Source organism: Marmota monax, unplaced genomic scaffold (genome assembly GCF_021218885.2).
Source record: "Marmota monax isolate L192 unplaced genomic scaffold, Marmota_monax_Labrador192_F-V1.1 WCK01_AAM20220418_F8-fsc00038, whole genome shotgun sequence".
NCBI classification, from domain to species: domain Eukaryota; kingdom Metazoa; phylum Chordata; class Mammalia; order Rodentia; family Sciuridae; genus Marmota; species Marmota monax.
In genome coordinates, this window is record NW_026692498.1 from 11,168,034 (window position 1) to 11,190,615 (window position 22,582).

A 22,582-nucleotide genomic window follows, 5' to 3' on the forward strand; every position below is an offset into this window, starting at 1 on the left:
TAAAATAAAGGTATTGTGTTCAACTACTTCTAAAAAATAAAATTAAAAAAAAAAAAGAAAGGATCTTATGGGATGGGGTTGTAGCTCAGTGGTAGAGCGCTTGTCTCGCATGTATAAGGCACTGGGTTCAATCCTCAGCACCACATAAAAATAAATGAAATAAGGATATTGTGTCCATCTACAACTAAAAAAAATATTTAGAAAAAAAAAGAAAAGATCTTATGGGGCTGGGGATATAGCTCAGTTGGTAGAGTACTTGCCTCGCATGCACAAGGCCCTGGGTTCAATCCCCAGCACCACCAAAAAAAAAAAGGATCTCATGGGCTGGGGTTGTGGCTCAGTGGTACAGCTCTTGCCTAGCATGTGTGAGGCACTGAGTTCAATTCTCAGCACTGCATAAAAATAAATGGATAAAATAAAGGTTCATCAATGTCTTTAAAAAAAAGAAAAGAAAGAATAATTGCTTAGTTGCTGAGATAGAGGCTGGCCTGTACCTTGTGATCCTCCAACTTCAGTCTCCCAAGTAAACTATGATTTAAGGCAGGCATCACTGTGCCTGGTTTAAACTTTTTTATAACTTGAATTTTGTGCCATGTGACTATATTAACTATTAAGGAAAACACACATACGCACACGCGCGCACACACACACACACACATCCGAGAGTCTTATAGGGCCAGAAGGTGACATAAATATTATGAATGAGGAAAAAGGTAATTGGTTCTACTTTGTTAGCTGTAAAGACAATAGGAAAGAATCTAGCCCTGATTTATTTTGGGGCACAGAAAATTGCCTATTTAAAAAAAATTATTTTTTAGTTGTAGATGGTCACAATATCTTTATTTTTATTTTTTTTTATAGGCAGTGGTAGAACTAGCACTGGCCTGTTGTTCTACTGAGGATGATTTTTTTTGAGAGAGAGAGAGAGAGATTTTTTAATATTTATTTTTTAGTTTTCGGTGGACACAGTATCTTTATTTGTATGTGGTGCTGAGGATCGAACCCAGGGCCCCGCGCATGCCAGGCGAACACGCTACCGCTTGAGCCACATCCCCAGCCCCACAATATCTTTATTTTGATTTTATTTTTATGTGATGCCAAGGATTGAACCCAGGGCCTCACGTGTGCGAGACAAGAACTCTACCACTGAGCTACAACCCCATCCCCGAAAATTGCCTATTTATTTAAGAGATTGCCATGAGCAAAAGGCTCTTAATGTTCCTGTTATTTGTGATCCCTATATTTTTGTGAAGAGATTTAAAATTAGGCTGTTGTTCAACCTTTTCCACAAAGGTATAATAAATGCAGATGATGGCTTTGTTAGAACTTTAGGCATTTCATTAGTTTTGTTTTTCATTTTTCTTTTCTTTTCTTTTTTTTCTTTTTTTTTTTTTTTTTTTGAGATAGGGTCTTGCTATGTTGTCCAGGCTGGTATCAAATCATGGGTTCAAGGGATCATCCTGCTTCAGCCTCCTGAGTCGCTAGCTAGTATAGCTAGGTGTGCACCACAGGGCCAGGCTTACCTTTTCCTTTTTAACTTGTCAAAATCTTCATGTCTGATTGACTGTTTTTGTGTGTGGTGCTGGGGATTGAACTCAGGGCCTTGTGCCTGTGGGGTAGACACTCTACCAACTTGCTATATCCCCATCCCTACCTAGACTCTTCCTTATGAGGGGTGCTAGGGATTGAATGTAGAACTGCTCTACCACTGAGCTATATACCCAGCCTTTTTGATTTATTTCTTTTGAGACAGGGTCTAAGTAGCTGAGGCTGGCCTCAGACTTGTGATCCTCAGCCTCCTGAGTGGCTGGGATCACAGATGTGTCCGTAGTCCCTATATTTTTTCAATACTCTTCCCACAGGATTTATTCCAGTCTTCTAAAGAAGTCAGCAAACTATGGCCTGAGGCCAAATTCAACTTGTTTTTGTTTAGCCCTTTACAGCTAAAAATAGTTTTGACATTTCTACATGGTTGAAAGAATGAACAAAAGAATATTATGAAATTCAAGTTTCAGTGCCCATAAATAATTTTATTGGAACATAGCCATCATGGTTATTCTTTTTATGTACTGTATCATCTATGGCTGCTTTCATGCTCCTTTGTCAGGGTCAAGGAGGTTCACCATAAAAATCGGAAATATTTGCTGTCTGGTCCTTCACAAAAAGTCTGCTGACCCCTGTGCTAAAGGGCTCTGAATGAGAGTCTCACAGAGCCACTGCTGTTTGGTGTGATAGACTCACTGCATTAATAGCGCCTGTTTTTGATCACTCTTTCTTGTATCTATGCCTTTTTTTCCCCCTTTGGTGCAGGGGATTGAATCCAGGCCCCTGAGCATCCCAACACATGCTCTTCCACTGAGCTCCACTCCTGGCCTTAGCCATACCTTCTGTCTAGAATCTTGTATTACTTTCCACACAGGCTCAGTCACATGACTCTCTTTGCCCAGTGGGAGTCTAAGCAGAGGCTCAAAATGGTATTGCACACTGGAGATTTTTCTCTCCTGCTCCTCTGCCTCTGTGGTGTGAACAGACCCAGGCTAGTCAACTGTAGGATGAATCATGTGACCCAGAGCTGAGTAACCTGTCATTTCACCTGAGGTCATCATGGGTTAGCCAACATTAAGGACCTCAAGATCATCACAACTGCCTAGCCCACCCACAGCTGACCACAGACAGACATGTGAGCAGGTCCAGCAGAAACCACCCGACCCAGCCCAGATCAGCTGAACCCCAAGACTCTGGTGCCAGGGAACTTTTTTTTTGTTGTATCCCACTTAAGTCTGCCAGTGGTCTGTCACACATTATTTTGCTACCAGAAAACAGCACATGAATTTTTATTTTTACTGTTTTTTTTTTTTTTTTTTTAGTACAGGGGATTGAACCCAGGGGTGCTTTACCTCTGAGTCATATCTGCAGCTCTTTTTATTATTTTTAAAATTTTTTTAAGTACCAGGGATTGGCACTGGACCCCTGAGCCATGCCTCCAGCCCTATTCTGTATTTTATTTAGAGACAGAGTCTCGCTGAGTTGCTTAGTGCCTTGCTTTTGCTGAGGCTGGCTTTGAACTTGTGATCCTCCTATCTCAGCCTCCTGAGCCACTGGTGTTTTTATTTTTGAGACAAGGTCTTGCTAAGTTGCTAAAGGTCTTGCTAAATTGCTGAGGCTGGCTTTGAATTTGTGATCCTCCTATTTTAGCTTCTGGAATTGCTGGGATTAGCATGTGAAATTTTTTTTTTTTTTTTTGTACCAGGGATTGAACCCAGGGGGTGCTTAACCACTGAGCCACATCTTCAGTACCTTTTTTTTTTTTTAATAAATATTTTTAGTTGTAGATGGGCATAATACCTTTATTTGCCTCACACTTGCTGGGCAAGTGCTCTACCCTGAGCTACAACTCCAGCCTTCCTTTTTTTTTTCTTAGTTGTAGTTGAACACAATACCTTTATTTCACTTATTTATTTTTTTGTGGTGCTGAGGATCAAACCCACAGTCTCGCATGTGCAAGCGAGCGCTCTACTGCTGAGCCACAACCCCACCTCCCCTACACTCATTTTTAATGTTTTATTAGGGTCTCGCCAAGTTGCTTAGGACCTTGCTAAATTTATGAGGCTGACTTTGAACTTGCAATTCTCCTGCCTCAGCCTCGTGAGTCACTGGGATTATAGGCATGCACTACCACACCCAGCTTAGCATATGAATTTTTAAAATGTCTTCTGCCAAAAAAGCTAAGGAGCATTTATTTTATTCTTTTGAGGACAATCTCAGCCTCTGATAGGGAGAGTGTCTGAATGAAGCATAGATGTCTGGAATCCAGGGGGTGAGGCAGCAGATAATTACATCCTGAACTTCTGCAGAAATACTTTATCTCATAATGAACTCAATGAATGTCCATATTTGTTCTCTGGCTCAATCTGCCCACTGGGTCAAATAGGTGCTGAGGGTAGGACTTGGTATACCTCTTAACCATGGAGTGATCTAGCTAGACAGATTCCACCATTTATGAAAAAAGAATTTAATTTATTTTCTATTTACAAAATGTAAAAAAGTATCTTAGGTATAAAAATCTAAATGTCTAAGAGGGGATCAGTCAAGAACACCCAACTACCACGCTGCATCCTTCAGTCACCAGAGCGTGGTGTCAGGAAGGTGGAGACTAGTAGGTTCAAAGGGTGAGCCACAGCCTCGGCAGAGGGGAGGGGTGCAAGGAGTGGAACATGGCAGGAAAGGAAGGAAAGGGCGGAACTGAGGTAGGGGACAGGAGGCATTACGCACAGGAGTCTGTTGGGGAACTCGTGGAACTTGTGAGAACACAACTGGCCCAAGCATGTGCTAGGGAAGTCCAGCTATTTCCTGGTGCAGAGGCTGATCCTTCCTGAAAAGCTTCTATCAGGAAGGAAAGGCAGCCATCAGTGTGACAAGAAGCAGTCACCTTCGGACTTGCATGAACTCCTTGCGCAGCCACAGAGAGTCCTGGTAGAAGCGTGGGTCGCCCAGTCTCACGGCCGTCCGTTTGTAGAAGTAGCAGTACAGCACTGCCGCTGGGGACAGAGCAGAGAAGAAGCCTCTGGGGTGACCCTGAGAACTCCTTTAAGGGCGGGAACCCAGCCTCCAAGCTGAGGGCCTGCCTCAGGGCTTCCCACTGTCTCCCTGCAAGGAGTCTTCTGTTCTTGACATGACTGTCCCAACCATCCCAGGCCAGCTGTGAGGGGCTACAAGGCCAGGATCAAGGCCAGCACAATAAATAAGCCTGAGGCTGCTGTGGTCCTTACCCAGTCTCTGGAATACAAACAGCGTTTGAAGTCCATCTGTCCAAACAAAGCTGTTGGAATTTTTCCAGCGTAAGTTCTGAAGAAGATATGAATAGAAAGGAAAGGGTTAATAGCTGCATGTGGCTCTAACATCTCCAACTTGTTTAGAGGCAGAGATGCCACTTGGTAGAAATTCATGCTATTCCCCCCTCCTTCCTGCTTTCTGTAAGGCCAAGGAGTGTTTCTTTTTTTTACTGAGGATTGAATCCTTTGTTAGTGGAGCTGCATCCCAAGACCTTTTTATTTTGAGACAGGGTCTTGCTAAATTGCTTAAGGCCTGGCTAAATTGCTGAGGCTGGTCTTGAACTCACAATCCTCCTGTTTCAGCCTCCCAATTGCCTGGATTACAGGTATGCGCCACTAAATCCTGGCTGAAAGAGTGTTTCTGAAAGGAGCCTCAAGCTCCTCCTTTCTTTTTCTTTTAATATTTTTTTAGATGTTTGTGGACCTTTATTTTATTCATTTATTTATATGCGATGCTGAGAATGGAACCCAGTGCCTCACACATGCGAGGCAAGTGCTTTCCCACTGAGCCATAACTCTAGCCCCTCAAGCTCCCTCCCCTTTTTTTTGGTACCAGGGATTGAACTCAGGGGCACTCAACCACTGAGTCACATCCCCAGCCCTATTTTGTATTTTATTTAGAGACAGGGTCTCCCTGAGTTGCTTAGCACCTCACTTTTTGCTGAGGCTGGTTTTGAACTTGCAATCCTCCTGTTTTAGCATCCTGAGCCGATGGGAATACAGGCAGGCTCACGGGAGCTCCCTTTTTTTGATGCAAAGAGGATACCTTTAACCCTGAGGGAGGAAGTCTGAACTGAGGTATTTATCCCCTTTCATTCCACTGCCTTTGCCAAGCAGAAATGATATGGACTGTATCAGGAGTTCTGCTGCTGTCTTGCCTTGAAAATGTCAAGCTCAGCTCCTGTCAGATAAAAGCTTTGGAACACTCAGTGTAATCAGATCAACAGCTTTAGCAGACAAAGCCAGGACCTATTTATGTTCCAGCACCTGGAGTACAAAATCCCTTACAGGAGGCAGACACAATGTCACATGCTTATAATCCCAGCAACTCAGGAGGCTGAGGCAGGAGGCACAAGTTCGAAGCCAGCCTCAACAATTTAGCAAGATCCTCAGCAACATAACAAGACCCTGTCTCAAAATAAAAAATAAAAAGGACTGGGGATGTAGCTCAGCAGTAAAGCACTCCTGGGTTCAATTCCCAGTTTAAAAAAAGTCACCTGCTGGTACCATTTTCAGACTTCAACATTGTTCTGTTCCTTCCCTATAAGCTTATTTATCTCCATGAGATCACAAACTCTGTCCCCAGGCAGCTCATCAAAACAAAAAAACTCTAGTAATGAAGGGACTAGAGACCCTGAGTATTTTGTTTGATCGACTGATTGTGGCCCAGGGCTTCATGCATGCTAGGCACAGGAAAGCACCCCACCATTGAGCCATGTCCCCAGCCCAGCCCATCAAAAAAAAAAAAAAAAAAAAAAAAAAAAAACTCATGAAAGATGCACAAGATATCCAGAAATGGAAGAATTTATGTAGTACCCTGTATCAACCCATCTACCCAGGTAGCTAAAACAGATTCAACTTCCTGTTTCAGCTCTGACAGGCCTCTTTGGTGCAAAGGTACACTGAATAGTCCAGGAGAGTCCTTAGACTCTTGGATAAGGCTGTTGTTCAACACAGAGAGCTAGACCCAAGTGCCTTTTGAAACTCTCATGTGCCCAGTGCTCTATCACATCACTTTCATTTCACCTATCTCCCACCAAGGAGGCGGAGGGAAGCACATGAGTGATGCTGGATTCCCAGGGAAAAGATCTTACTAGCTCTTTAAAGATCTGAGAATTTAGAACTCCACTCTTACCATGACCCAGACATGAAGGGAGATGCTGAGCGCAAAGTACACAGCTGTCAGGATGATGGTCCCTTTGAACTTATGGAATAGGAGGTTGACCAAGCCAGCCTGGAAGACGAAGGTGTTGAAGAACATGAGGAAAATGATGATGATGTTGAAGAGGATTGCAATATCCTGGATGCTGCAGACATATAAAACATAAGACGGCCAGATGTGTGGGGACCCAAGAGCTGGGGACAACTTGAGATCTGTCCTGCCTTGAGATATAGTCACCCAGAACCCTCACCGAAAGCATCAGCTTTAGGACCCAAATGACACGAAGCTGCAATTACCCAGAATTATAGCCCACAGACACGATGTGCTCCTCTGACAGTCCTAATTTAATAAACCAATGAGGCATTTCTGAGAACCTAGTTTTCTCCCACACACACCAAATCTGTGTGTCACATACCTGGTCCTGACAGATGATTTCATCTGGAAAGACAACAATGGACTTTCCCCATCTTTGGGTGGCCAGTGCCTTCATGCCATCCAAGTCCCAGTTCAAACGTTCCCCCTCTTTAGAAAAACTTTCCTGCAACCCCATTAACTAAAGTAAATCCCCCCCTCTCACTGCAGCTAGTTTACATCCACGTCTGATGTCACTATATTAAAATCTTATTTTGCTATACTCCGCCATTGTCTCTCCAGGAGAACAGAAACCCTGAGGGGGAACTGGTCAGGTTACCACTGCAATTACAACACTGGCTGCCAGGCCAATGAATGCTCACTGAACAAAGGAAGTTCCTTCCAGGAGTGTGGTTTGCAGCTTATGAACTGCCTCACGAAATCTGTAAATTATTGTGGAGAATAAATGCCAATACTTTCTATCCTATAGGAGTCATATATTATTAATGTGATTGTTCTTTTTTTTAAAAAAAAATATTTAGTTGTAGAAGAACACACAGTATCTATTTATTTTTATGTGGTGATGAGGATTGAACCCAGTGCCTCATACATGCGAGGCAAGCACTTTACCACTGAGCTATAGCCTCAGCCTCATGATTGTTCTTTCAACCTGCTATATTGTAATTCTCTTTTAAGGCAAAGACAGTATTCTATCCCCAGATGAACAAAATGACAGGGTTAGTAGACCTTCATTTCCTATCTAAACTGTTCTCCAACTCTTGTTAGACATACATAAAAACAGAAAAAAAAGGTATATAAAAAGAGGACCTGTGACTACATTTGTATACCATGAGAACTCAGGACATTGTTAAATTTCATTCTCCCTGGTATTTCTCTGATAATAACTATTTCATGTGGCAGGGACTGAATCTAGGGCCTCATGAATGCAAGTATACATGTAAGTACACATGCTACCACTGAGCTACAATCCAAGCCCACCTACTAATAACTTTAAAAATGCTAAGTCATGAACTTAATTAAGCAGGGCCTTCAAACTGCCTAAGTTCAGCTTTCCAGATCTACCCTCTGCACTCACATGAAGAGCACCAACTGGATGACAGGAGCTATTCGGAGTAGCTCTGAGAAGGAATTGACAAAGAGGTCATAGGACAGCAGCAGGAACTGCAGGGACAGCACCAGGCTGTAGTTACTGGTCTGAAGCATCTTTCTTCTGCTTTCTTGGGCCTCCAAGGGCACATTCCACAATTCCCTTAAAAAGAGTTCTTGGTTCTCTCCCCAACACTGAGGAGAAGTGTCTAAGTCTTCCAAATCAAGAGCTGTTGCCCTTATTCTCAGACAAGGACCTGTTGGGGCAAAAAGAGAGGCAAGGTTAGAAATCCATTAATATAATAAACATTTACTGAGCACCTACTACTGTGTGTCAGGCATGATTCCAGATGATTGGGATACATTAGTTAACAAAATCAACAACCAAAAAACCCACTTTGTCATTCCTTCTGGGGACCCTCACAGTCAAACTTTCTCCATGCCAGGATCCTTCTAAATGCAGAACTTCTCTAACCAAAAAACCGAGGGGTACTTCAGAGAAGAGTCTGCCTGATCATGTAGCAATAGTAATGTTAACAGCAGTCATATACATCACTTGCAGTGAGCCAGGGACTGTTGTAAGCACTAACATTCAAATCTCATAATAACCTCATGAAATAGAAAACATGTTTATTCCTTTCCCCATTTTGCAGGTGAGAAAACTGAAAGACAAAATAATTTGTCCAAGGTCATAAAGCTAGTAAGTGGCAGAATTGGAGTTCTCATCCAGGTGGTCCAGGGTTGAGTCTGCTTTTTTTTCCCTTCTTCTGTTCTGAGAATCAAACCCAGGGCCTCTCACATGTTAGGCAAGCACTCTACCACTGAGCTACATCCCCAGAGTGTTCTTAACTCCTGCACTAAGCTGCCTCTTACATAGACAGATATGTGTATATGTAGGTCTATATGTCTGAGAGACTGATATGTAAGGAGGTAGGAAAAATATGTCCACATGGAAGTGGCAAGGGCAGAAAGAGCCGGGAGGAAACAGTGCTCTCCAAAAAAACTTTATGTTACGGTTGAGGAAGAAACACAGAGGCATCAAGTAAGGGGAGCTGGGCCTTTATTTTCATACATCTCAAGACCCACAAGCTGCTCTGTGATCCTGCAGCTTAGATCAAATCAAATTTTCAATGTGCTTTAAAGTGTTAGAGTGACTAAATTAGCATCTGTAAAATGTTTAAAGTCTACACTCTAAATTTAGCCTAACTAGAATAAGATTTATTCCATGCTTGTACAATCATATCAAAACAAATTCTACTATAAAAAAATTCACAAATTCTTGTTTTATAACCACTTAATTCTAGGACTATCCTACAAATAAGCATTTTCACAGACATAATATCTATTTGCATGGAGATTCTAAAAGGTTAAAGCCCTCAACTAGCTCACTGGGTTTTGTCCCACCTTACTGGATGGATGAATGTGGCTTCTCTGAGCTTGAGTTTCCCCACTTATTAAATTAAATAATATTGATAGCTATCTCCCAGGTACCAGCACCAGAATCAACTTGTTAACCAAGATAATTTCTTTTAATCCTTGCAACAACTCTGCAAAGTAGGAAAGCATTCTCCCCATGCTACACCAGGTCCGAGTTGTCACTCTTCCTGGTCGCAGAGCCAGGATTCCTAACTCGGGTGACGCACACACCACTTCACAGGCCTCTGGCGAGGTCTGTCAGGTAGACACACGTCGCTCTCCCGACTTGGACGCTCATCTCTTCCAGCGTAGGGCGGTGGGGACTCGCGAGGCACAGCGGCGCTCTTCGCCCTTCGTCCACCGCTACCTCCGGCCTTCGCCTTTTCTTGGGGCAGCTTCCCGCGTCCTTCCTAATCACTTAAAAAAGGGCTTGGCGTGGCAAAAAGCCCAAACCAAAAGGAACGGCAATAAAAATCCAGATTTCTGGGCACTCTCCCCACTGCTCATCAGTCACTCTCACCTCAAAGAACCAACGTCGGTTGTCATGGGGACACCATTCCGGCTTCCGGAAGCCGGCTTCAAATTCCGGAAGTCGATGGCGGACGCGGGCTCTTTCAGCAAACTGACCTCGGCTTCCTCTCCCCTCTCTACGGCAACCCAGCCTCCATGTTCGGGCCTTCGATTTCCCGGGCCCTCCTGGTCCTGGCCGTCCCAGCGTCGCCTTTCGCTGACCAGGGCTCCCGCCCACGTCTCCGGAGACCTTGCTTAGGGTCTGATCTTGGCGGCAAGCAGTGTATCAACCTGAACATTTCCGTCTCCTCGAGATGGGGTGGAAGGACAGGGCAGACGCGTTGTGACGCTCCTAGGCCCGACCCGGGAGTGGGGAAGAAACGCCGGTGGAGGAACCGGGTCGGGGAGCCGGCACCTGGCCGCGTAGGGAGGGGGTGATCCCGCGCCTGGGACTGCATTTCCCAGGCGGCCTCGCGCGCCACCGGAAGTGCTGCGAGCCTATAAGAGCGGGAGGCGGCGCCGGGCGCCAGCTGAACCGGACTTGCCGGAGAGTCGGACCTCTACCTTCCAGGACACTGGGGAGTGGCGGTTCTGGTGTCGGGCTGAGAGAGGCGGGTTTCGGAGTCCCCGGCCCCGTGGCGTCCCACTGTGGTTAGGGGTGAGAAAGAGCCCGGGGTGGGAGTTAAGGGACCTGGGTTCCACTGCCGACTCCGCTGCTACCACTACCTCCTCTCGCGCTGTCGCGACCCCTCGCTTGGCCTCAGTTTTCCCTTTTAGGAAATGGACTCTCTTCTCCGTACCCTTCCTTCCACAGCTGGTGGTAATAAAAGGCACGAACGCTTTCGGAAGCCTCAAAAAGCTGGCGGAGCCCGCACACCTGTTTTTCACCCAAGATTTGCTGGGACCGAGCGCCTAGCAGAGGAGTCAGAATAGGGCCCCTGGGTGCCTAGAATGGTTAGACCTGAGGCAGTCTGAAGGACTGTCTGTGATCCGTGGTGCTAAGGAGGACTTTGTTTACCTACCTCCAGGCTGGAATATTGGGCTACACACTCCTGAATCCCGACTTACGAAGCTACCTTTGGAAGTAAGGAGTCCTAGGAGCTGAGGAGGAGTAAACCAGAGTGCCTGTACCAGCTCAGCCGGTCGCCTTGGCCAAGTCACTTTCCTTCTTTGGGCACCAGTGTTAACAGTGTTTTTGATCTGTTAAGATAAAAGGTTAGGGCTTGAACCCAAGGTTTGGGTTTCAGAATTTTTTTTCCCCCAGTACTGGTGATGGAACAAGGGGCGAGCTACATCCCCAGCACTTTTATAATTTAATTTTGAGACAGGGCCTTACTAAATTGTGGAGACTGACCTCAAACTTGGGATCCTCCTGCCTCAGCTTCTGGAGTGTTGGGATTACAGGCATATGTCACCATACTAGGCTTGAGTTTTAGGATTCTTAAAAGCCCCCCTATCCATCTATGAAGGAAAAGCAACAAACTGACTCTCTGTCCCTTCATCTGTGGTTGTAAATTATAAAAGTAACATTTACAGGAGTTTGAAATAGAGCTTTGTCCTGAATGGTGAATGGGCAATACTTCTTTCTTCTTTGGTACTGAGGATTCAACTCAAGGGAGCTTTACCACTGAGCTACATTACAGATCTTTTTATTTTGAGACAGGATTTCACTATGTTGCTTAGGGTTTTGCTAAATTGCCCAGGCCAGCCCCCAACTGCAGTCCTCCTCCCTCAAGCTCTCCAGTCTCTGGCATTAAGGCACATGTGTCACTGTGCCTGGAGTAGATACTCATTTCTAACTTCTAGGCCTGATCTTGGTTTAGCTCAGTCTAGGGGAATGCTTTCTGCCAAGGAATTAAGGAAAGTATTGGGTTAATAAATAGACTCCTTTGATCAGAGTCAATAAACTATAACCCACAGGCCAAATATGGCCTTCCTGAATGGTTTTTACATGTTTAAATGACTGAAAAAAATTTAAAGGGTAGACTTTGTGATACATGAAAATCATGAAACTCAGATTTTAGTCCCATAAATAAAGTGTTATTGGAACCCAGTAATGCTTATTTGCTAAGTTATTGTCTGTGGCTGCTCTGCACTACATCAGCAAAGTTCATGACATGGTTGTGACAAAGAACATATGTCCTGCAAAGCCTAAAATATATATTACCTTGTTCTTGCATAAGAGTTTACTAACTCCTACCTTAGGAAGGGGCTCTGTGCAGTGAGGGCAGAACAGGAATGGTAGGCACATTCTGGAGTCCTAGCCCAGCCTGCTGTATTAGAACAAATGATTGCATGTTCTCAGTATTTGCATGTAATTTTCACTGCATTCTTCATTTCTTCTGCTTTTGCACTTTCAGGAAGGAGGGCTCTCCTGTGTATTATGAGCAAAGCAGTTTTAAGTTTCCTGCCTTCTATCAGGAAAGTGTCATCACCTGTGTCAGAGAGCAGTAAGTAATCTAGGACTTCTAGGGATAGGGATACAGTCCCTTTTGGATTATATTTCTTTACAAAGGAAAAAAATGTAGAAAGACATACTGTCAGATAGATGGAGCCTGCTGACCGAGAGCTCCTTCATGCTGACTTAACATTTCACCAATGGAGTGGAAGGTGTGTTAGCTAAACATGTGGTGACCTAAAGCTTCCTCTGCCTTTTCAGGAATTGGGGAGGCAGCTCTGAGACTGGGTAGCAAATCTTTGAGCTTAGTAGTTGAGTCATGAAACTGGGTGGCATGATTTTTCTCCTGCCAGCCTTCCTCAAGGAAGCTTGTTTTTCTTCCCTGCCTCTTAGACCTTAGTCTCTCAAAGATCATTGCTAACTTGGATCATTTTGTAAGAGTCTGGTGTCTATTCCTGCTTAGATGGATGCCCTACGCGGCATGTAATCAGGGCTCTGGAGAGGCCTGGACAAATGCCAGGACCATGAGCTTTAGATCTTGTTTTGGTATTTTTTGGTACCAGGAACTGAACTCAGGAATGCTAACCACTGAGCCACATCCCCAGTTCCCCCTTCCTTTTTTTTCCCTTATATATTTTATTTAGAGATGGGTCTCAGTAAGTTGCTTACGGCCTCACTAAGTTGCTGGGGCTGGCTTTGAACTTGTTGATCTTCCTGCCTCAGCCTCCCAAGCCACTGGGTTTATAGGCATGCACCACTGCACCCAGCTCTAGTTTTTTTTTTTTTTTTTTTTTTTAATATACAAATATACAGGGGCTGGGGATGTGGCTCAAGCGGTAGCGCACTCGCCTGGCATGCATGTGGCCCGGGTTCGATCCTCAGTACCACATACAAACAAAGATGTTGTGTCCGCCGAAAACTAAAATAAATAAATAAATAAATATTAAAAGAAATATATACAAATATACATATATTTTAGTTGTAGATGGACACAATATATTTATTTTGTTTTATTTATTTTTGTGTGATGCTGAGGATTGAACCCAGGGCCTTACACATGTGAGGCAAGTGCTGTACAAATCCAGCCCTAGGTTTTTGTTTTTTGAGATGAGGTCTCACTGTGTGACCCAGGCTGTCCTGGAACTTCTTTGCTCAAATGATCCTTCTGCCTCAACCTCCCCAGGCATGTGCCACTGCACCCAGCTACCATCCATATTTTTGTTAGGATAAAACTCCTATGACAGCAATAACTAAGAAGAGTTATAATGCTTGGCTCTCATGATATATTTTTTTAAATATTTTTTTAATTGTAGATGAACACGATACCTTAATTTATTTATTTTTAAATGTGCTGAGGATTGAACCCAGGGTTTCACACATGCAAGGCGAGCACTCTACCACTGAGCCACAACCCCAGCCCTCATGATGTCTTCACTATGTTTCTTCACTTGGTCTGACAACCTATGGTCAAGGGGAGATTATGGAGCTGTTGGCCTTGGAGACAAATAGGGCTTTGAAACTCTGCCCACTCACTGGGTCCTGTGCTCATTACTACTTCTTTCTGAGCCTTGTTTCCTCATGTGTGTGAGAGGGGTGACTCTCCTCAAGGGGTTGTCAGGAGGAGTAAAAGGGACGTGTGTAGATCTGGTGCTCTCAGTAAAGCTCAATAAATAGTTTTCTTATTGCTGTGCTTTTCTTTCAGATGAAAACAAGTCCTGCAAATGTTAAGTGTTTTGCTTAAGGTGCGCAGTTTGTAAGAATCAGAGGCCGTCCATCCCTCTGTCGTCAGCCTACTGCTGGGTCTAAAGGTGATGAACCAGGGGTTGTCCCTCCTTGGGAGCTATTGGCTGTTTCTTCTCTCTGTTAGATGGTTTAGAGGGATGGACCTCAACTGAGGGAACTACAGTCTTGTCTTCTTGGTGCGAGTCCATGGGACAGGACGACAGCCTGGAAGTCTGGGCCCATGCTGGCCACGTTTGCTAGAAGCAGGGCAGGGCTGGTCCTGTGTCTTTGCCTGCTTTTTTGTTTGTTTGTTTGTTTTAGCACTGGGGGTGGAACCCAGGGCCTCACACACTCTAGGCAAGGGCTCTACCACTGAGCTGTTCACCATGTCTTCTGCTCGACTTTCAGGAGCCAACTTCTCAGAGGTGTTAATATTAACCAGTCCTGAATCCAAAGTTGGTTTCTGAGTTTATCAAGTACACACGGAAATCTCAAAATAAACCTCTTGCTTTCTAGACCATGAGTTCTTGGTTCCTCTTTTTTCCTCTGGACTTTCCCCAGTGGATGAGAAAGCAGAAGTCTCAGGCCTAAAAACAGCTGAGGGGTATCACTCAATTCAAGGAATGAAGTGTGAGGATTCAGGTGAAGGCTTGATCTTACCTCCCCTGTGGGCATTAGCCCCAAGGAGTTCGCCATCTGGGGAGGAAGAACTTCCCTTTCGTTTTCTTTTTGCGGTACTGAGAATTGATCTCAGGGGTACTCCACCACTGAGCTACATCCTAGCCTTTTTATTTTATTTTTGAGACATGGTCTTATTAATTTGCCTAGGCTAGTGTCAAACTTGAGATCTTCTTACATCAGCCTTCTGATTCAAGCATATCTGTCTTGAAATCTAATTTTTTTTATCACAAACAGGATGCTCAAAATGTTCAAATATGCAAATACTTCAAAATTCAAAATCTCTGAAATCTGAAAACGCTTCTGCTTCCAGCCTGTAGTGTGTATACCCCTTTCAGGTCATGCTGTTAGAAGTCAGGGCTTGGGCATTTGCAGCCTGGCCTGGATTTTGATTCCTGTTTCTTCTTGCCTGGATTGGTCCAGGTGAGGGGAGACTAATCCTAGGGTTCTGGACCAGGCCTTGTCATCCAGCTCAAGCTTGCTGCTCTGTACACTGCCAGTGCTGGGGTGGGGCCTCACTCATTCACTGTAACTAGACATGGAGTCCACTTTGCCTTTGAGCCCTTATGGGGGTGGTACCCAGGCTGATGATAGGGGAACTGAAGCAAAAAGTTTCCATACCATGGGCCAAGAGAGAGGTCAGTGTTATTTCTGCTAGTTGGTGTGTAAGATACACCTCAGCCAGCAGTGACATGTGATTTCTGCTTCTAGGAGTTCTTAATCAGAATGGCTTCAGGACAGTTTTACCTGTCCTGCCTTGTTCTGGGATCCCTGGGCTCAATGTGCATCCTCTTCACTGTCTATTGGATGCAGTACTGGCGTGGTGGCTTTGCCTGGGATGGCAGCGTACACATGTTCAACTGGCACCCAGTGCTCATGGTGTCTGGCATGGTGGTACTCTATGGAGCTGGTGAGTAAGAGGTTGGTATGGGAGGTATGATGGAGCCCAGGCTGGACAGGTCAGCAGTTCCCCTCTCCCAAGGCTGGCCTTTTGTCAGTGTTGGGTTTGGGGCTGCTGGGGTAGAGTGGGTTGGAGTGCCACTGGGTCCATTTAGGGGAGGAAATGGTAAGAGTAGGGCATCTCAGAAGAGCAGCTTTACAGATACACTGGGACAAGTGTCAGCAAACTTCTGTGAAGGGCCAGAAAGTAAATATTTCAGGCTTTGCCAGCCATTCATCTATATCACAACTACTTAGCTCTGCCATTGTATTGTATGAGTAGCCACAGAAAAAATAGAAACAAGTCAGAAGCTTCCAGCTACACTAGAAGCTGAGGAGGAGGATCATAAGTTCAAGGCCAGCCTAGCAACTTTGTCAGAGCCAGTCTTGAAATTTTAAAAAAGGAGTGGGGATATAACTGAGTGTTGGAGCACTTGCAGAACTTGTGTGAGGTCTTGCATTCAATCCCTAGTACTGCAAAAGAAAGAAAGAAAGAAAATACATAAGCAAACAAGCAGCATGGCTGTGAATCCAGTAAAACTTTATAAAAATAGGCAGCAGGTGGGAGTTGGCCTGTGAGCTATGGTGGCTGACTCCTGCTCTAAGGCTGATGCTCCCCCGGCATAGGCAGGCCCCCAGCCTAGGCACTTGCTTACTCTTCCAGGATGCGTCTTTGCCTCATTGAAATCTTTGCCTTATAAAATGGGAAGTGAGACTCATCCCCCTGCCCATGTGCACTTCATGTATCATCTGTTTTGTTTTTACTAGTTTGTGGGGTGGGGTCTGTTGTCTCCTTTTGATAAGTAAAGAAACAGAAAGGAGAGGCCCAACAGCCAAGAGGCAGAGCCTGGATTTTTTTCCCAGTGCTGGGGATGGAACTCAGGGCCTCATGCATGCCAAGTAGGTGCTCTTCCACTGAGTTCACCCCCAGCCCTTTGTATTTTCAAGACAGAGTCTTGCTAAGTTGTCCTGGCTGGCCTCAAACTTGTGATGCTCCTGAATCTCTGGGCTGACTGCTGTGTGCCACTGTACTTGTGGCCCCTTACTCTTTAACTGGCTCTTCTCTCCTCCCTTCATGGCTGCCCCACAAATGATGGGAAGTTGATAGATGCTGAAGAGTCGATGCCAGTATCCTAGCATTTCCTCCTCCCCTCGTTGGGAGGCTGGGTGGGATCACATCAGGGTGATTCCCCTGAAGTGTGGCTGAGCACAGGGGACTGAGGCTGAGCCCCAGGACTGCTCTCTCTCCTGCAGCATCGTTGGTGTACCGCCTGCCTCAGTCATGGGTGGGACCCAAGCTGCCCTGGAAACTCCTCCATGCGGCCCTGCACCTGATCGCCTTTATCCTCACTGTTGTGGGGCTGGTTGCTGTCTTTCAATTTCACAACCACTCAAATATCGCCCACCTCTACTCCCTGCACAGCTGGCTGGGTATCACCACCGTCATCCTCTTCGCCTGCCAGGTGGGTCATCACCATCCGCTTCCTTTGGGTTCTTTGGGGGTTATTAGCAGCAACTCCAGATAGTCCCTCTGCTCACTGCCTGGAGAGGGTCCTGCTGGGCACCCCCTGAAGACTTGGCAGACTACATGGCTGGGCGAGTTGGTGCCTCCTGCGCTTGCCCTGTTCCTTATAGCCATCATGCAGCCTGTGTGCTATCCCAGAGCCCTCTGGGCCAATTTTGTCATAGCATGTACCATGCTGACTCTGATCAGCCACCTCCTTTCTGCTTTGCCCACTCCTGTGTCTCTTTGAACCAGAAGCAACTGTAGAAGTGGTTTCTGTATTCCAATCAGTCCTGCACTAGAGAGGAGTTTATGAGCAAGGACTGGCAAGCAGCAGACAGTCGAGGATGACTGGGTTTGCTGGGAGAGCAGGACTGGAGCTGAGGGTTTCCTGTACCGTTTTTGCTGCTTGTGTAATAGAAACAGACAGCCCACATGAGCGGCAAAGGATGGTGGTGGGGCAATGCTGGTGGGAAAGAAGGGCCAAGCAACAGTGATGGGCAGGAAGTGCTCGTGGAGTGGGTGAGCTGGTGCATCTCGTCACACATGGTGTAGCCAGGGACTTCCTTCTTGTGTCTGCAGTGGTCCCTGGGCTTTGCCATCTTCCTCCTGCCCTGGGCATCCCTGTGGCTGCGCAGCCTCCTGAAACCGATCCACGTCTTCTTTGGAGCTGCCATCCTTTGTCTGTCTGTTGCATCTGTCATTTCCGGCATTAATGAGAAGCTTTTCTTCAGTTTGTGAGTGCTCTGGGGTCCCACCTCTTAAGACAGAGGGGAGGCAAGAGGGTTTTCAGAAAATGCACTGTATAATCAATCATAGAACCCCCTCACAGGGCTGGGCCTATTCCCTATCTGGAAGATGAGAGAATTGGTATTTAAATTGAGACTGGTAAATTGGTCAACAAATATTTACGATCAGGTTGATTTAGTACCTATTCTGTGTCAGAAACTGTTCTAATTGCTTTACATCTAATCCTCTCAACTGCCCTATGACATTGGTGATGATGTCATGCCACCAATGAGAGCACTGAGGCACAAAGAAACTAAGTAACTTACTAAGAATGCACAGCCAATAAGTGGCAGAACTGGGATTCAGGGTTAGCAGTCTGACTCCAGAGCTGGCATGCGTAACCACTGCTGCCCACTCTTTTGAGGTGGGGGGCATAGTGAAAAGCAAATAAGAGGCTGAGAGGTAGCTCAGTGGTAGAGCACCTGCCTATAAGCACAGGGCCCTAGGTTCAATTCCCAGGACTGCAGAAAATAAATAAGTAAGTAAATAAATAAATAAAGTTGAGGTCAGCCCTGGGTTTAGATCCTGGCTGTCTTATTTACTGGTTATGTAACTCTGGGTGAGTTAATTTCATCCCTTTGAGCTTCAATTTCCTGGTAAGTCAAAAGTATTATATAGAGTTTTGTTATTATAGCAGGGACTTAAAAAGTATGTTAAAATTCCAGGTCACAAGTGGTCCCGAGAAGCTTTTGTTTCCTCTTTTAGTAGCATCAAGTCTCCCCCTGGGCAAAACCAGGTGGAAAAGTCTCTCAAGGACCCACATTGTCTTGTCATCTTTAGGAAAAATGCCACCAAGCCATATGCCAGCCTGCCCAGCGAGGCTGTCTTTGCCAATTGCACTGGGCTGCTGGTGGTGGCCTTTGGGCTACTGGTTCTCTACGTCCTTCTGGCTTCATCCTGGAAACGCCCAGAACCAGGGATCCTGACTGACAGACAGGTATGGCTGCTTGTCCTCCATTCCAGGGTGAGGTGCGAATAGGGCCAGATGTAGAGAAGGACCAACCAGGAAGGACGTGGGCCTTGCTGTGAAGATGGGTCCACTAGTCTGGTGAGAAGCCATGTGGCTTGAAGGTGGAATTAGGGTGGTTGACAGGGACAGTGGTTTCAGAGCAGCATATCCCAGTAGTGTGGCTGTCCAGGCTCAGCACCTCTCAGAATTCCTCCCTCCACCCCAATTCCTGTAGCACTGAGAGATGAGGTATGCATGGCTTTACCTTCCCTAAGGAAGTTCCTGAGTATGATGAGGGTATGTAGTAACTTCTGTGACAGTTTTGGGGCTAGGTTAGTGGGACTGGTGCTTGGTGACAAGTTGGGTGCTTGTAGCAAGTCTTGTCTGTTCTTGGGCTTCTGATGGTTGGAGGGTGTTAGGGTGTGGACCAGACTCGAGGACTTCGGGGCTTTCCTAAGAGATCTGGTGGCTTGGGCAGGGTCACCCTGCAAGTTGGGGGTCTCTATGAGCAGCTCAGGCCTGCTGTGACTCCTGCAGGTCAGGGGCAGTCTTAACTCCTGTGCTCTGCCTTCTTTCCAGCCCTTGTTGCATGATGGGGAGTGAGCTGGGGTGTCCCAGGAACAGTCAGCAGTTGATCTGTCCTCGCTTCAGAAGCTCTGCTCCACCTGAGCTCCCGGCTGGTCTCAGCAACAGACTTTCTTTGGGACCTGGGTTCAAACTTCTCTTTGCCTTGGTGTCAGGCCTGCTGTCTCCAGCCACTTACTGCCCATTTGCTTTTCTTGGTGGCTTTGGCTTCTCGGCGTTGACTTCAGGGCCTGCGTTTGCACAAGCCCTCCTTACCCCAGCCACTCTTGCTGTGTCTGCAGAAGTCCAGCTGGTTTCCCCTTTAAACTGTTAGGGATGTGGCAGAAAATCCCAACAGTTTGGAAAAACTGGGACTCAACTGCAGCCCATAACGGGGGCCTTGAGGAAGGTCGGCTTTCCTGTTGAAGGCATGCATTTCAGTCAGGCCACCCACCAGAGAGCCGGCTTTATCTGCTGTCACCCATCCAGCCCTGGCCGGGTGTGCATCTGGTGGAGGGTGACCGAAGAAGGAGAGGATGGAGCAGCATCTGTGGAGAAGCCTGAGGGAGGGGGGTGTTGGTGCTCTGAGATAGTCTGTGTGGTATTTTGACCCTATGGCTCCACCTCTTCTAGCTGCTGCTCCAGCTGGGGCCTGGATCCCGCCCTTTTCCTGTGACTTACATGCCTGTCACCACCAGGCAGCCCCATGAGTCCTAGTAACCTGCTGTCCCAAGAACAGACTACCTGTCCCCCAGAATCCTAAGAGTGATGAGTAGCAGAGGTTTCCTGGCCCCCTTTTCCTCCCTTGCTGGCAGGCCCAGCCTGTTCTCCTGGCAGGGCCCCAGCCCAGCTGATCCTTCCCTCCAGCCCACCATGAAGCAGGCCAGCATGGCACAGCACTGTGCCCAGCAGAGCCATCGCCACCTTCGGAGGAGTTTCTTGCTAAATACCAGGTGCTCCTGCTCCACAGTGGAGCTTGCCCAGGTAGACCTAGCCTCCTGTGGCATGCTGCAGCCCAAGCTTTGCTTTTCTGAGGAGAAAGTGGGTGGAGAGGTGCTGGCATGTGGCTCTTCTTGCCTTCTCCAAATAAGCCCTGCAGGTCCCAGGCTCCAGACTTCTGTGCTTAGTAGATAAGGATGAGGCTTGGGGTTTGCAGCCCTGTGCTCCCTGGCAGGTAGCCACCAGGTTGTTTACCCCAGTCTCCATTGTCAGATGTTGGCAGAAGGCTTGTGTCTGGACTTCCTGGTTGGATGAAAACTTCAGTGCTGCTGGGATGACTGCCAGGCTCCTGGGTCATGAGCAGTTCCCTGTCTCCATATGAGTGGGCATTTTACTTGTTTATTGAAGCTTGATTTCCATTAAATGTTTTTAAGAATCAAAGGTCATCATCGTCTGTTCAGGTTGCTTTAAGAAATACCATGGATTGAATGGCTTCAGAAAACGTTATTAGGCTGGGTTTGGTGGCACATGCCTGTAATCCCAGTGGCTTGGGAGGCTGAGGCAGGAGGGTTGCAAGTTCAGAGCTAGCCTTAGCATCTTAGCGAGGCCCCAAGCAACTCAGCAAAACTCTGTTTCTAAATATAAAAAAGGGCTGAGGATTTGCCTCAGTGGTTCAGCTCCCCTAAATTCAATCCCCAGTACCAAAACAAAAAACAACATGTGTTAGGCTGGAAGTCCAGGATGGAGGCATGAGAGCGGTGGTGTCTAGTGAGGCCCCTTCATCACAGAACTCTTCTCCCTGGAACCACAGGTAGAAGGAGTGGAAGGAGCTCTCAGGGCCTCTGGTAAATGAAGACACTACGCCCACCGATGAGGGCCCTACCCTCACGACCCGATTACCTTCCTAAGTCCCCACCTGGTGACCCCATCACCCTGGGGGTGAGGATTTCCACATGTGAATTTGGAGAAGACAAAACATATCAAAAGCTTTCTCTGCTGAAATGACACTGCTGTTAATGAGCACTGGGGCAACTTGTAACAACCCCAGGGGCTGGGGCTGGGGCTCACTGGTAGAGCACTTACCTGGCACGTGTGAGGCACTGGGTTCAATTCTTAGCACCACATATAAATAAATAAATAAATAAATAAAATAAAGATTAGAACAAAACCTCAGGACATGTCTGACCCTCACAGATAGACCTAGGGACAGGCCAGCCACAAGGCACTAAAAATCCACATAATTGTGTGTCTTCCTGGAATTGCATGTGATTCATGTATGTGTGGATGTCCTAAATAGTGGCTTTTGGGCACTGGCTCATCTTATGAGGAAGGAAATGTTTCCTGTTTTATAATCTAGAAAACAAGACTCAAAAAGGACAAATGATTGGCCTGAGGTCACCAGTCAGGAAATGGCAGAATTGGGATCCACAGTCTGCTGCCAGCCTTCTTCCTGCCTGCTGGGCACATACCTGTACATGCTGACACCAATCTATGATCAGGTACCTGTGACATGGCTGGGCAGAGAAGCTCAAGAACCAGGAGTCAAGTTTGGGTGAAATAGGTGCTAGGGGTAAAGGGGCCCTTTTCCTAATGTGATCAGCTGTAGATGCCACATGGTAGTGGAATGGACGGGAGGGCAGGTGGCTGACACTAGTGATAACACTAACTCTCAGAGCGCGAGTGCTCAGTCTACACTTGAATCACCTTGTTGGTTCGCTTGAATCCTTTCCAATCACTGTAAGATGGGTGCTCTCTTCTGACTTTACAGATCACAGAGGCATAGACCTGAGTTCATGCAGCTGGTTGAAAGCAGAATCAGATTTCAAACCATGGATATTGGAGTCCATGGCCAAGTGCTTTCAGCCACTCTGTGCTGAGAACATACAGATGTGGCTGTGTGTGTGTGTGTGGTAGCCCTTATCAGCACCACTCAGCAGTCCCTCCTGCCAACTGGGGTCCAGGGACCATCAATGATTGTTCTAGAAAGAACCAGGGGCTGGCA

The 22,582-nt window shown here is 46.4% G+C and overlaps 2 protein-coding genes, 1 long non-coding RNA gene and 1 other non-coding gene across 12 annotated transcripts; 2 read left to right on the forward strand and 2 right to left on the reverse strand.

Moving 5' to 3' along the window:
• The first annotated feature begins 229 nt into the window (after positions 1-229).
• On the forward strand, positions 230-302 carry Trnaa-cgc (transfer RNA alanine (anticodon CGC)). The gene has a single exon. It is a non-coding gene; the product is annotated as a tRNA-Ala (tRNA).
• Positions 303-3,988: 3,686 nt separating this feature from the next.
• On the reverse strand, positions 3,989-10,488 carry Tmem138 (transmembrane protein 138). Of its 3 annotated transcripts, none has more exons than XM_046445620.2 (5): positions 10,109-10,488; positions 8,162-8,429; positions 6,688-6,859; positions 4,770-4,845; positions 3,989-4,538 (listed from the first exon to the last, which is right to left on the reverse strand). In XM_046445620.2, exons 2-5 carry the CDS (start codon positions 8,287-8,289, stop codon positions 4,426-4,428), a joined length of 489 nt encoding a protein of 162 aa, XP_046301576.1. In that variant the 5' UTR covers positions 8,290-8,429; positions 10,109-10,488; the 3' UTR covers positions 3,989-4,425. The 3 variants fall into 3 exon arrangements, with proteins under 3 accessions (XP_046301576.1, XP_046301577.1, XP_058435565.1); XM_046445621.2 differs by having other exon boundaries at positions 9,820-10,488; XM_058579582.1 differs by lacking the exon at positions 10,109-10,488 and adding an exon at positions 9,577-9,809.
• A 38-nt stretch (positions 10,489-10,526) lies between these two features.
• LOC124093244 (lysosomal membrane ascorbate-dependent ferrireductase CYB561A3) lies at positions 10,527-22,063 on the forward strand. Of its 7 annotated transcripts, XM_058579579.1 has the most exons (9): positions 10,527-10,756; positions 11,127-11,313; positions 12,459-12,548; positions 14,199-14,304; positions 15,608-15,806; positions 17,090-17,298; positions 17,922-18,076; positions 18,909-19,065; positions 20,854-21,021. In XM_058579579.1, exons 5-9 carry the CDS (start codon positions 15,623-15,625, stop codon positions 20,893-20,895), a joined length of 747 nt encoding a protein of 248 aa, XP_058435562.1. In that variant the 5' UTR covers positions 10,527-10,756; positions 11,127-11,313; positions 12,459-12,548; positions 14,199-14,304; positions 15,608-15,622; the 3' UTR covers positions 20,896-21,021. The 7 variants fall into 7 exon arrangements, with proteins under 7 accessions (XP_058435562.1, XP_046301574.1, XP_046301571.1 ...); XM_046445618.2 differs by lacking the exons at positions 11,127-11,313; positions 20,854-21,021 and adding an exon at positions 21,938-22,063; XM_046445615.2 differs by lacking the exons at positions 11,127-11,313; positions 20,854-21,021 and adding an exon at positions 21,392-21,716.
• LOC124093247 (uncharacterized) lies at positions 15,831-21,984 on the reverse strand. The gene is made up of 2 exons (XR_006851894.2): positions 21,664-21,984; positions 15,831-16,309 (listed from the first exon to the last, which is right to left on the reverse strand). It is a non-coding gene; the product is annotated as an uncharacterized LOC124093247 (long non-coding RNA).
• Positions 22,064-22,582: the final 519 nt, after the last annotated feature.

What these genes read in the sequence shown, in the direction of transcription:
- Tmem138 (XM_046445620.2), bottom strand. Translation starts at nt 8,289, where the DNA reads ATGCTTCAGACCAGTAACTACAGCCTGGTGCTGTCCCTGCAGTTCCTG. An exon ending in ATCCAGTTGGTGCTCTTCAT is followed by an intron (nt 6,860 to 8,161) that starts GTGAGTGCAGAG and finishes ATATGTCTGCAG; the next exon opens with CATCCAGGATATTGCAATCC. An exon ending in CCCTTCATGTCTGGGTCATG is followed by an intron (nt 4,846 to 6,687) that starts GTAAGAGTGGAG and finishes TATCTTCTTCAG; the next exon opens with AACTTACGCTGGAAAAATTC.
- LOC124093244 (XM_046445615.2), top strand. Translation starts at nt 15,623, where the DNA reads ATGGCTTCAGGACAGTTTTACCTGTCCTGCCTTGTTCTGGGATCCCTG. An exon ending in GGTGGTACTCTATGGAGCTG is followed by an intron (nt 15,807 to 17,089) that starts GTGAGTAAGAGG and finishes TCTCTCCTGCAG; the next exon opens with CATCGTTGGTGTACCGCCTG. An exon ending in GGATCCTGACTGACAGACAG is followed by an intron (nt 19,066 to 21,391) that starts GTATGGCTGCTT and finishes CTGGAACCACAG; the next exon opens with GTAGAAGGAGTGGAAGGAGC.